This window comes from Phocoena sinus, chromosome 4 (genome assembly GCF_008692025.1).
Source record: "Phocoena sinus isolate mPhoSin1 chromosome 4, mPhoSin1.pri, whole genome shotgun sequence".
Taxonomy (NCBI): domain Eukaryota; kingdom Metazoa; phylum Chordata; class Mammalia; order Artiodactyla; family Phocoenidae; genus Phocoena; species Phocoena sinus.
In genome coordinates, this window is record NC_045766.1 from 11,547,287 (window position 1) to 11,559,721 (window position 12,435).

Sequence of the window (12,435 nt, forward strand, 5' to 3'; positions counted from 1 at the left end):
TTTTTTAAGGAACCTTCATACTGTTCTCCATAGTGGCTGTATCAATTTACATTCCCACCAACAGTGCAGGAGGCAAAGTTTAAACTGGAGGCATCTGTATTCCTCCCCACTCTGGGCTAACTTTCCTCATCTATGAAATGGTGGGATTGGCTTCTAAAATTTCTTCTAGCCCAAGCCTTCTGTGACTTTTTTTTCCCAGACCCTGATAGTTGGCAATAAGAAATTACTTTGCCCCTATCAGATGGACTGATCCATGCTCTCTGGATTTGGTTTCCTGGTCCCTCATCACAGTCCAGATGAAGCAATGGCATGATTCACTGGAAATATTGCCCAGACACCTATTAAAAGCCGTTAATAATTCAGGCTAATTGTGTCTTCTGGTGGACAAGAATCAAGAGTCAAGACTGTGTTTACAGGTCCCCATTCACAAATTTTCCCCATTTATGTCCCCACCACCTGTCCCTTTTCTGCCACCCGACTATCACAGGGTCTTTTCTTTTTTTAATTAATTTTTATTGGAGTATAGTTGCTTTACAATGTTGTTAGTTTCAGGTGTACAGCAAAGTGAATCAGTTATACATATACATATATCCACTCTTTTTTAGATTCTCTTCCCATATAGGTCATTACAGAGTATTGAGTAGAGTTCCCTGTGCTAGACAGTAGGTTCTTATTAGTTATCTATTTTATATACAGTGATGTGTATATGTAAATCCCAATCTCCCAGTTTATCCCTCCTACCCCTTGGTAATTATAAGTTTGTTTTCCATATCTGTAACTCTACTTCTGTTTTGTAAATAAGTTCATTTGTACCATTTTTTAAAACTTGCTTATATGTGGAATTTCATCACAGGGTATTTTCTTTTCCTCTCTTCTCTTAAACCACACGATGCTCACTCTCACTCTGTTTCTTCCCTCTCAGTCTTTGTCAGACACCATACCTTCCTTTCTCTATGCATTTGTGCCTAGAAATTTAGCTAAAAGCTTCAGTTACCACTTATTCCCTCCGAGCCTCCGCCTCCCACCCAGATGGCTTAGGAAGGCAAACACAGTGGTCTCCCAGGGAGGAATTCAGGGGAGTGCTGATTTCTCCATCTCTTATACACGGGAGAATAAAAGATGGGAAGAAACAGAGATAACTCTCAGGAAAGCCCCCACCCACCCCTTCCCATGTCCCTTGCTCCTCAGTGAACAACATAGAAGATGACCAGCCTGCAGCCCTGTCCGTGCTCAGCACTAAGATGGGGAGACGCACTGCCCTCAGGACCCCAGTTCTGGGTTTCTGATCGGCTCAGGTGTCCATCCCTGATGCAATCCGCTCTGCTGAGAGATGGGGTCACCCCACACCAACACAGCTGCCTGAGTCGCACCTCTGTGGATCAAGTATGGGAAGGAAGCTTCCCTGAGAAGGAGGGGAGGGGGTTAGCCAGATGGGTTCACAGGAGAGACTAAATGTTGTGTGACACATCTCTGAGGCATTGGGTAGGATCACACCCACAATACGCTTTCAACTGTCAGTGATCTCTGAGTCAGTTAACTGACAAGCTAATTATTCTTCATTATTTGGAGCCTCCATATTGTCTGCCTCTCTCCAGCCTCAAATTCCTCGGGGAGGTTACTAATAATAGGGCCAAATTGGAAAGGGTGGGAAGTTGTTCAGAGGAGAGCTGCCTGGTCGTGAATCTGGCTCTGCACTTCAAAGCCAGGGTCAATGCCTTGTTCGTGGTGGGAACTCAAAGCCAGTTCCAAAGCACATCTGTGATTTCACATACTTGTCTGGACTTGGGAAGAGGGGTGTCTCTGGTCCTTTTCCTTAAATGGTTTCCATGTCCAGTGTCTTTTGATCAGTCCTTTAACCTTTCTCTGAGCTTCAGTTTCCTCGTCTGTAAAATGGGAATGATGAACATAAGAACGAACTCACTGGGCTGTGAGTGGAAGTGCTTTGCTGTCTCTGATGACCCATGTGGCACCTACCTGGTGCCAGTAAGTGCTTTTCAATTATGAATTCATTTAGTGCCCACAGTAGCCCTCTTAGGGAGTAGTATGACTATTCTGTTCACAGATGTGGAAACAGAGGCAAAACCACTTGTCATCCAGCTAAAGAGAAAGTCGTGGGTTAAACCCAGAGAGTGCTCTTAGCCCCTCTGCCCTTCAGCCTCCCTGGGACCCTCTTAGAGGGAGGGCCCCCCACTTCCCTCTGCAGATCTCAGCTCTCTGGACCATCCTGGGAGGTTCCTGCAGCCCCACCCATGAAGCTCTTCTTCCTCTTGCTTCTGCTTCTTGCAGATTGACGACACTGGCAGATTCCAAGTCATCATGGTTCCACACAGGATTGACTCTTCACCAGCACTAGAGGGACTCCAGCGGTGCACTTTCTGCTACGGTGAGACCCACAGGGAGAACATAACTTGATCAGGCCGGTTAAGCAGTGCAGTGAGTCACCATTGGCAGGAGCAGCTAGAACCTGGCAGCAGAGACGCTAGTGGCCTTGAGAGGATCTCTCTGGGGCTCCGGCCTCATCTCGCCACACAGCCTCATCCACAGATGGAGCCTCTCAGCTCATGCAGCTTCTAGGAAGCAGGAATCATTTTTAGAAAAACTTAGCCTGTCCCATTGCCAACTTTTTCATGCTGTATATTTATGAGTCTTCTAAATCTCAAATGTTCACAACCCCAAAGAAATGCTTTACAGTGGGAGTGGAAATTAGCAGAAATTCAGAAAGAGGTTTTCTCAGGCTCCCAAATGTTAAGCATCAGAAAGATGTGCAATGCTGGTTTGTCTGTGGTTGTGTTTTATACACAATCTATAGGTCTAGCTGGAGAACCAGACAGACCTGTGTTTGAGTATTCTAAGAATTTGAATGTTCTAATAATTACAAAGAGAGTGGGACCCACTGAGGTTACTGGTGGGTGTGATAACTTCCAGTTATCAGACATTCATTATTAGACACACACTGTTCTAATTGCTTTATATAACACTGATGGTGATGATGATGATACTTAATGCTTAGGCTATTGGGTTTATTGTGTTCTAAGCACTCTTCTCATTGTTTCATTTGATCCTTATAATCACCCTAAAATGTTTGAAAGGTTATTAGCTCCATTTTACAGATGAGATGAAATAGTTTGCTCACAGCCAGATCAAACCCGAGAAAGCTGGCGTTAAGACACCTGCAACTTATGAGAAACACAGATCTTATTATGCTGTTCCCTGAAACTCTGTATTTGGCCTTGAAGAAAATGCTTAATTCCTCTCCTTCTGCATGTGTGTCAATGAGATGCTCATTCTGGTCATGTGAGTGACTTCATAGGGAGGTGGCGACTCCAAGGGAGAAGTGGGATTTCTCCTAATAACCCTCTCTTCCTTCTGTCTTCCCCTCTGCTGCCCTCTGATCATTTCCTCCCCCTGCCTCCCGAAGAGCTCACCACACCATGGGCAAATACATCCCCCTAGAGTTCTCAGCTGTGCGTAGACACATCAGTGATGCATTGTGCTGGTCTGATGCATGGTCAGAAGTTGCCAGTGTGTGTCTGGGGATATATTTTGGCTCCATTTCTTGGCTTAAATCCTTGTTTTGTCTCTGAGGCATATAATGGAAGGTATTTTGGCTGTTGTTTCCTGCAATTAAGAAACCCCACAAAATTGAATAAATGGGCAGGCTACTGTCCCTGATTTTAGAAACTGCCTTGCACACAGGTGACTGTGCTATCATCTGACTGTTAAACAGCGTCATCAAATTTTATTGAATTTTAAGAAGGGAATCATAACTTGTTCAGAGCTTATATCTTTATTGAGTCCATGAGTAAGACTGAAGTTCTGAAGTCTGCTCCATCCCCTAAGGATCTGCACTCTGGTTATTAACCTTTCATCTGACAGCTTTTGTTCATGGCCAGGCCCATATCTAAGTACTGGCTGTCCACACGTGTGTTTTTCCATTTCTCTTTAGTTTTTAAAGAGAAAATTCTCTTTAATTCTCATCCTTAACCATCAACTGTTATTGGAAATCTAGGATTGCAGAATATCAACCCTGAAAGGGCTCTCTGGGTGAATCTAATCCAAGCACCTAGTTGTGCAGAATTAAGGCCCAGTCTTGGCTTGGATGGGGGTGCACAGCATGTTTGTTACTGGGGACAGCTAGACCAGAACCCAGGCATCCTGGCTCTCAGGCCAAGGGGTCTCCCCTCTGCTGTACTATGTGGCCTTGCCTCAAACAGTACCACACTGACTTCATACGCAGACCCTTCTAGAGATGCTGGTGTCTCCTCTGGCAAAATAACTCTATTCTCCCGCCCTCAGGCTCTTCAGTAAAATTAGAAGATTAGGTGACCTCTAAGATCCTTTCATTTCAAAGTTAATTTTATTCCTCTGAATATTCATTGTGGTCAGGTTCAATAAATTAATGCACTGTTTTTATTACTATACCTTTTTTTAAATGAGATATGCATAATTATTAAAATGACCTCATATTTTATGAAAGTCCGTTAACATGTAGTATTTATATTCGTTTATTTAACAAACACATACTGAGCTTTCAACTAATAGGTACTTTGAACATAAGACATGAGCAGTAGTTTTGTCCTTAATGTCTCTACATAGATAGAGTTATAAACCTTTATTTAAATTGAAATAAAAGATGCATTGCTTTTTTCACTCTTACTTTTTAAGCAGATTACTTTTCATAGTAAAGCAGTGTACATGGGATGATAGGGGCCATTGGTTTAACCTGTGTATTGTCAGTTAGAGAGATCGTTAGTTTTTATGTCATGATACAGTATATCATGTACAATCATGAGATGAATTGTCCACTTCAATCTTTATAAACTTAAAGCAGAGCCAAGATGAAACTTCTGTTGAAAACAACCTAATTTTAAAAAGTCAGATAATATTAGTGAATGGAACTCAAGACAGGCTGTGTATAAAAATCTGTATTTTGGGGCTCAAAATGCAAACCACGTACTAGGAAATCTTCCTGTTGCTGACCTCAAAATCATTTAGTTACTACTTTAACATCAAAGATTATGCAGCTTCCAAATGTCGAAATGTTTGAGATGCTATCTCTTCCTTTTCTGTCCGTTTCTGTTTAGTAACCCTAAGTGACTTTTGGTCTGCAGATGTCTGCAAGCCAGATGCTTCTTGCGACCAAGCCAGACCACCAGCTGTGCAATCTTACATGGACGCTGCTTTCCTTCTGGATGGCTCCCGGCACATGGGAAGTGCAGAATTTGAAGACATAAGAGGCTTCCTGGGAGCACTGTTAGATCACTTTGACATCACCCCAGAGCCTGAGACCTCTGTCACTGGAGACCGGGTGGCCCTATTAAGCCATGCTCCCCCCCACTTCCTACCCAACACTCAGAGGAGTCCCGTTAGAAGTGAATTCAACCTTACCACCTACACGAGTAAACGCCTCATGAAGAGGCACGTGGAAGAATCAGTTCAGCAGCTCAATGGAGATGCTTTTATTGGTCATGCCTTACAGTGGACTCTGAACAATGTCTTCTTGAGTACACCCAATCTGAGAAGAAATAAAGTCATTTTTGTGATATCTGCTGGGGAAACCAGTCACTTGGATAGGGAAACCTTAAAGAAAGAATCCTTGAGAGCCAAGTGCCAAGGTTATGCCTTATTTGTGTTTTCCCTTGGCCCTTCTTGGAACGACCAGGAACTGGAAGATCTAGCCAGCTACCCTTTGGATCACCACTTGGTCCAGCTTGGCCGCATTCATAAGCCTGACCACAGATATGGTGTGAAGTTTGTGAAGGCCTTTATAAGCTCAGTCAGGCGTAAGTCATAAAATCTGTTCTTTCTTGCACCTTAAGAGTATTCTTGGTACTCCCCAAAGAAGGGTTGATGAGTTGACATGGATTCTTGGAAACCTCTGTCTTCAAGGGCACTGCAGGCTCAGCAAGGAAAATATGTAATTATGGATGTGGAGGGAGGAAGCCTCTGGTTTCTAAGCATTGAATTTTCTGGCTCATCTTTTTTATGCTTCTGGTTCCTATGGAGAAACAATCATAACAAGCAGTTGCTCGCAGTCTACATGGAGCAGCACAGTCTGGGGGTGTGAAGTCACAGCCTGGACTGTTAGCTACAAAGTAGAAACCCTTGGCATGTAACATTATCACGCTGCCCTTTGATGGAAAGTTTGACTGGTTAACACCCCAAAAGAGAGAGCCAGAGAAAAATTCAACAATCCTTGGCTTTGCTTTTACAAGTTCCAAAGGCAGAGTTTGAAGTATTAGGAGATACCATTTTACCTGTCAGAATAAAAGATACAGCCCTGCAAAACTTTCTTAGCTTTGTTAATGAGTTTTTATGATGCCAGTATTAGTGTAACTGGTGCCCATGAAAAAGAAACGTGGGCTGTATTTCTTGGAGTGAGCTTGCCTTCAAAGTATGCAATTCATTTTGAATGCAACAGGATGGATTAAGAGAAGCTATGTCCTGATATGACTGGAGGTTGAAGAAAAGCACTGTCATATTTCTGATCATTTTTGTGGTGAATTTACTTTTGGAGTACAGATAAAGGAAAGTGAACACACAGGCTAAAGGGCACCCAGTGTAGCTTAAGGAAAATTCTGACTGTGTCTCAAACTTGTCACTGACATTCATGGTGAGACCAGTTAAGGCTGCAAAGACACTGACTAGTCAGGGTCAGTGAGATCTGAGGAGCCTTGGGAAATGGTCGGCAGGGCTAATGTCATGTCCTCTGGTCCTCTGTTACTCTAGGTGTGAGTCTAGGACCAACATCCCAGCATCACCTGGGAGCTTCTGAAAAATGCAGAATCACAGGCCCTGCCCCAGACATTTTGTTATGAATCTGCATTTTATCAAGATCCCCATGTGATTCATATGTACATTATAGTTTGAGAGACACTGGTATAGGAGCAGTTGCTCCCAGAATGAAATTTGTGTGGATGGGTTCTAGAATAGGATCCAGAAACAGGAGCTGGGAAAAAAAAAAGGGAAAAAATAAATGAAGGCCAGGGGTCATTCTGAAAAAAGAAATCACAAGGCATTTGTAAGGGTGAAATGAAAGAACACCTTGAAAGACTCTCAGCAACTTGTAAAGAAACACTCCTTATGAGGCAGAAAGTTGAAAGGAAGTTAAGATGGAATTTCCTTCCCCAGCTCAGCAAAATTCTTAATGGTGTTTCATGGTAACTAGTCAAACTGTATGATTAGATAAATGACACCGAACCCCATCACCCAGGGAAAGTGGAAGAGATGTTTTAAGAAGAATTACTTGGGGTTTAAAGTGTTCTAAAACTTTAAGTATCTAGAAATCTCCAATCTTTAAACGATAGTGTGAAAGTACAAAAAGTTGAAAAGATTTTAACATAATCATATTCAATCCTACATGCTCCATTCAATAGCAGGCCCCCAGACCCACACTCACCCCTCAACATTAACATGTATGTATTAGGTACCTACTCTGAGCCACTCACTGTTGAGGTATGGGGTATCAAGGAGGGACCAAAACAGATGTGGTCCTCACCCTCCTAGGCATCCCAGTCCAGCTCCCTCTCTAAGTGACTCTTTTTTATCACACTGCTGTGACAGAATTGGCTATCAGACACAGTTCACATCAGAATCGACATATTTTCTATGCAAAACTACTGACGGACAACCTTAGAGTTAAGACAGATAATTAAAAATCAGATATACATAAAGGAAACATCACAGTCTTGGCCATTCAGTCTAGAAACACACAGCCCAGTCTACAATAGCAGCTCAGAAGGTAGTGCTGGATCACAGCCCAGGACCAACTTGCTACTTAGATGACCTGAGACCATCAGGAAGAGATTTAATTGTGTTTAACACACAATTAAATTGTTTCATGGAAATAATAATGCATTTTTTAAAGTTTCTCATCAAAAAATGTTTTTTTAATGTTTAAATGGTGTGGGAAGAGGCATGCTTTCATATTATGAAAAATTAATATACTTCAGATGAAATGAATTATAATGAATTAAACCCAAGGTGGCACTGTGGTTACTGTTGTTGTTATTGATATGGAGACCATAAAGGAAATATCCTTTTCCCTTTGCATTTTAATATTCCAAAGGAGCAAGTAAAAAATAACTATTCTAATTAGTTCATGTCAGAGACCAGACTGTTAGGATGGGCTTGTGATTTTTCCTCTAATGTTTGATGGACTTTAGCAGCTAAGGGCACCTTATTGAAAAGTAAGTTGACTTTTCCACTTATAAATTTGACAGTCATGCATTTTCTAAACCCAATTTTAGAGACCACCCTGAGAAATCTGCTTTCATCTCATATGGCCACCTTAGCTGGTGTCTTCCTTTGATGGATGTTGAAAACAGTGAAGGGACACTTTGCATGCAGAGCAGATTGCTGTAATGTTAATTGCTGTGAATAAGAGTCCCCTCACAGATTTCTTTTCTTCCTAGGTGCAATCAACAAATATCCACCAATAAACATCAAAGCAAAGTGCTACAAACTCAGCTCTGCAGATCTGCGGCAGCCCACGCGCCAGTTGCGAAGGTATTACCTGCTTGGTATTACTTGATAAATGAATGTGTCCCCTTCCTCCTCCTTTTCTCCTTCTTTATCCTATTTGGACAAAATCTACCACTACATGATAATAAAATATAATTTGAGGGAACGAGAGATAATAAAAAAATGACCAGGTTGATATGAAAACAATCAAATAAGAGTTTTTTAAAATAGAAAATCTAATTGTTTAACTAAAACAACCAATGGGACACCCCAGTGGCAATGAGCAGACCTGATAACCAGATCTTGGTTTCTAAGTATCATTTCCCACTAAAAGGAACCAGGTTTCTTGGAGAAATAACTAATCCTAACCTGTAACAGGGAAAGTACAATGTCAGCCTGGAACATTTGTTATGCCAGAAAGCAAGAAAGTAGCAAAAACTGTCATGTCAAAAGGACAAAGGAGTTGTCTTGAAAGGGTTCCCACTGGCCCAATTTTGAACAATTTGAACATCAGAAAGACTAATGATGGTAATGGATTACAACACTGAATTTTAATAATCCACAAGTCTGGGCTTCCCTGGTGGCGCAGTGGTTGAGAGTCCGCCTGCCAATGCAGGGGACACAGGTTCGTGCCCCGGTCCAGGAAGATCCCACATGCCACGGAGCAGCTGGGCCCATGAGCCATGGCTGCTGAGCCTGCGCGTCCGGAGCCTGTGCTCTGCAACGGGAGAAGCCACAACAGTGAGAGGACTGCGTACCACAAACACACAAAAAAAATCCACAGGTCTATCTAGAGACCCAAAAAGAGAGAAGGGGAGGAAAATTTCTTTTTTATAGAAGTATGCTAGCTAATAAATATAGAAAAAGTGGTAGAATTAGAAAATTACCAATTTGTAATCCCTATTGTAATAACTGAGTCAGGCAAGGATCAAGGAATGCTAAAACCAGTGGGTGACAAGTTGGGGGGCAGGCTATTTACAGTCCCACAGAACCCCTCACATATTTATTAATGACAGAGGGAAAATGTGCCTTTACATGGTGAGGTCTGGCCCTACCCACTGTAACCAGGATCTGACACTATGTGTCTCATGAGGGAGGCAGGGGGAGATGCAGTATCACCCATGTGGGACTCTGGCTGGAGATGTTTGACCCAAGTCTAATAATGAGGAAACCATTGGACAATTCCAGAATATGGGATGTTCTTCAGAACAGCCGGCCTATATTCTCCCTAGGTTTCAATGTCTTGAACAGCAGAGGGACGTGAGGTAGTGTCCTAGAATTGGAGAAACTACAGAGACATAACAGCCAAATGTAGTGGTGTGAACCTTGATTGGATCCTAGATTAGAAAAAAGAGCTTATATTAATGACATCTGGGGGATAATTGGGGAAATTTGAGTATGAACAATATGTTGGGTAATATTATTGATTCATGTGAATTTCCTTATGTGTGGTAATAGTATCATGTTTGTGTAACAGAATGTCTTTTTTCTTGAGAGAGGTATGCTGAAGTATTTAAGAGTAACATGCACGGTGGCTGCAACCTACTTTCAGATGGTTTCCTAAAAGGAAGTAAAGTGTGTGTATATGCATATATAAGTATATATGTGTACATGCATATATATGTATATATGTGTGTATATAGATATATATATATGCATATATGTGTACACTCACACAGAGTAGCAAGATGGTAACAGGTGGAGAACCATCTAGATCAGGGGTCCCTAACCGCTGGTCCGAGGACCAGCACCTGTTAGGAACAGGGCTGCACAGCAGGAGGTGAGCAGCGGGAGAACCAGCGAAGCTTCATCTGCTGCTCCCCATTGCTCGCATTACCACCTGAACCATTCTCCCACACACCCCGTCCATGGAAAAATTGTCTTCCACAAAACCAGTCCCTGGTGAAAGGCTGGGGACCACTGATCTAGATGAAAGATATACCAGTATTTATTCATGGTTCTCTGATCTTTATAATATTCTGTGAATTTGACAATTTTCAAAGTAAAAAGATAACTTGTAAAACTCAGTGGATGGATTAAACAGAGCAATAGACACATCTGAAGAGAAACATAATGAACTGGAAAAATAAAGCTGAAGAAATTACTCAGAATGCAAAGAAGATAAATAAATATAAGAAGTTTAGAGACAGAACAGATTGGAAAGATCTAACCTATAGCTAAGTGGAATTCTAGAAAGGTGACATAGAAATAACAAATCAGAGACAGTATTCAAAGACATAAAGGGAAGATCCTCTTCAAGAACTTATTAGAGACATGAATTAAAAGATGAAGAAAAGACAAGGTATAACAGTCAGCATAAATAGAAAGAAACAGCAGTTGGAATGGTGTAGGGGAATGCAGAACACCAGGATGAAGAAAACTTAAAAGCAGCCAGAAATAAAGAGTAGGACATCTGCAGAGAAACTATAATTAGGCTGACAGCTGAATAATCAGTAGCAGTAGTAGAAGCCACAAAACTATTGAGAACATTTTAAATAGTAGGAAAAAAAATTTGCCAACTTAGAAAAACTGTCTTTCAAAAATAATGAGGGTTTCCCTGGTGGTGCAGTGGTTAAGAATCTGCCTACCAATGCAGGGGACACAGGTTCGAGCCCTGGTCCAGGAAGATCCCACATGCCGTGGAGAAACTAAGCCCACACACCACTACTGAGCCCATGCCCCACAACTACTGAAGCCCTCGCACTTAGAGCCCGTGCGCTGCAATAAGAGAAGCCACCGCAATGAGAAGCCTGCACACCACAACGAAGAGTAGCCCCAGCTGACTGCAACTAAAGAAAGCCTGTGTGCAGCAACAAAGACCCAATGCAGCCAAAAATAAATAAATTTATAAAAAATAAAAATGGTGAAACAAAGACAATTTAGAAAGACAAAAACAATAGTTCATCACAAAAAGACCTTTGCTAAAGGAACTTCTAAAGTATGTACTTCAGGGACTTCCCTGGTGGTCTAGTGGTTAAGAATTGCCTTCCAATGCAGAGGACATGGGTTAGATCCCTGGTAGGGGAACTAAGATCCCACAGGCCACGGGGCAACTAAATCCACACACCGCAACTACTGAGCCCACGCACTCTGGAGCCCGTGCACCACAACTAGAGAGAAGCCCAGGCGCCACAGTGAAGGTCCCGCATGCCGCAACTAAGACCCAATGCAGCCTAATTAATTAATTAATTAATTTTTAAAAAGACTCTGCACTCCTAATGCAGGGGGCCCAGGTTAAAAAAAAAAAAAAGTACTTTAAGGAAAATAAAGACCACAGAAGGAAGGACTGTGATGCAAGAATAGTAGATGATAAAAAAATTGTCAATATTTAGGTAAATCTAAATAAGTGTTGTACTTTTAAATTATAGTCATGTCAAATTTGTAGGGTTACCAAAAAGCTGTACTTGTTTAAAAAGCTATGAAAATAAAACATTTGGCCCTTGGTGGCTTTAACAGAAAAAACAAGTTGTACTAAGACTATAAATATAAGTATTAATAAATATTAATTATTTAAACATGAGAAAAGACAGTGAACAATAAAATTATCTTTTGTTATTAAAAAATGAAGCCTTGAGTTTTAAAGGGAAAAAAGACAGCATTGGAAAAAGGGGCAATAATATGTCATGGGGAATGAATGAACTTAAAGTGTTCTAGGAATTTGTGTTGTTTGGGCTGATGGTTAGGCTGTTGAAGACTCTTTTAAAAATACATTAAGAACATACATATCGATAACTACCTTAAATGTAAACAGATTAAATGATCTAACCAAAAGACACAGACTGGCTGAATGGATACAAAAACAAGACCTGTATACATGCTGTCTACAAGAGACGCACTTCAGGCCTAGGGACACATACAGACTGAAAGTGAGGGGATGGAAAAGATATTCATGAAAATGGAAATCAAAAGAAAGATGGAGTGGCAATTTTCATGAGACAAAATAGACTTTAAAATAAAGACTATTACAATAGA

At 41.4% G+C, this 12,435-nt stretch overlaps 1 protein-coding gene across 1 annotated transcript in view; it reads left to right on the forward strand.

Moving 5' to 3' along the window:
• Positions 1 to 12,435, forward strand: part of COL6A6 (collagen type VI alpha 6 chain) — a 117,545-nt gene that overhangs the window by 94,138 nt on the left and 10,972 nt on the right. Inside the window, exons 33-35 of the mRNA XM_032630447.1 lie at positions 2,287 to 2,383; positions 5,112 to 5,783; positions 8,415 to 8,508. Coding sequence (XP_032486338.1) covers positions 2,287 to 2,383; positions 5,112 to 5,783; positions 8,415 to 8,508 — 863 coding nt within the window. The remainder of the gene's footprint in view (positions 1 to 2,286; positions 2,384 to 5,111; positions 5,784 to 8,414; positions 8,509 to 12,435) is intronic.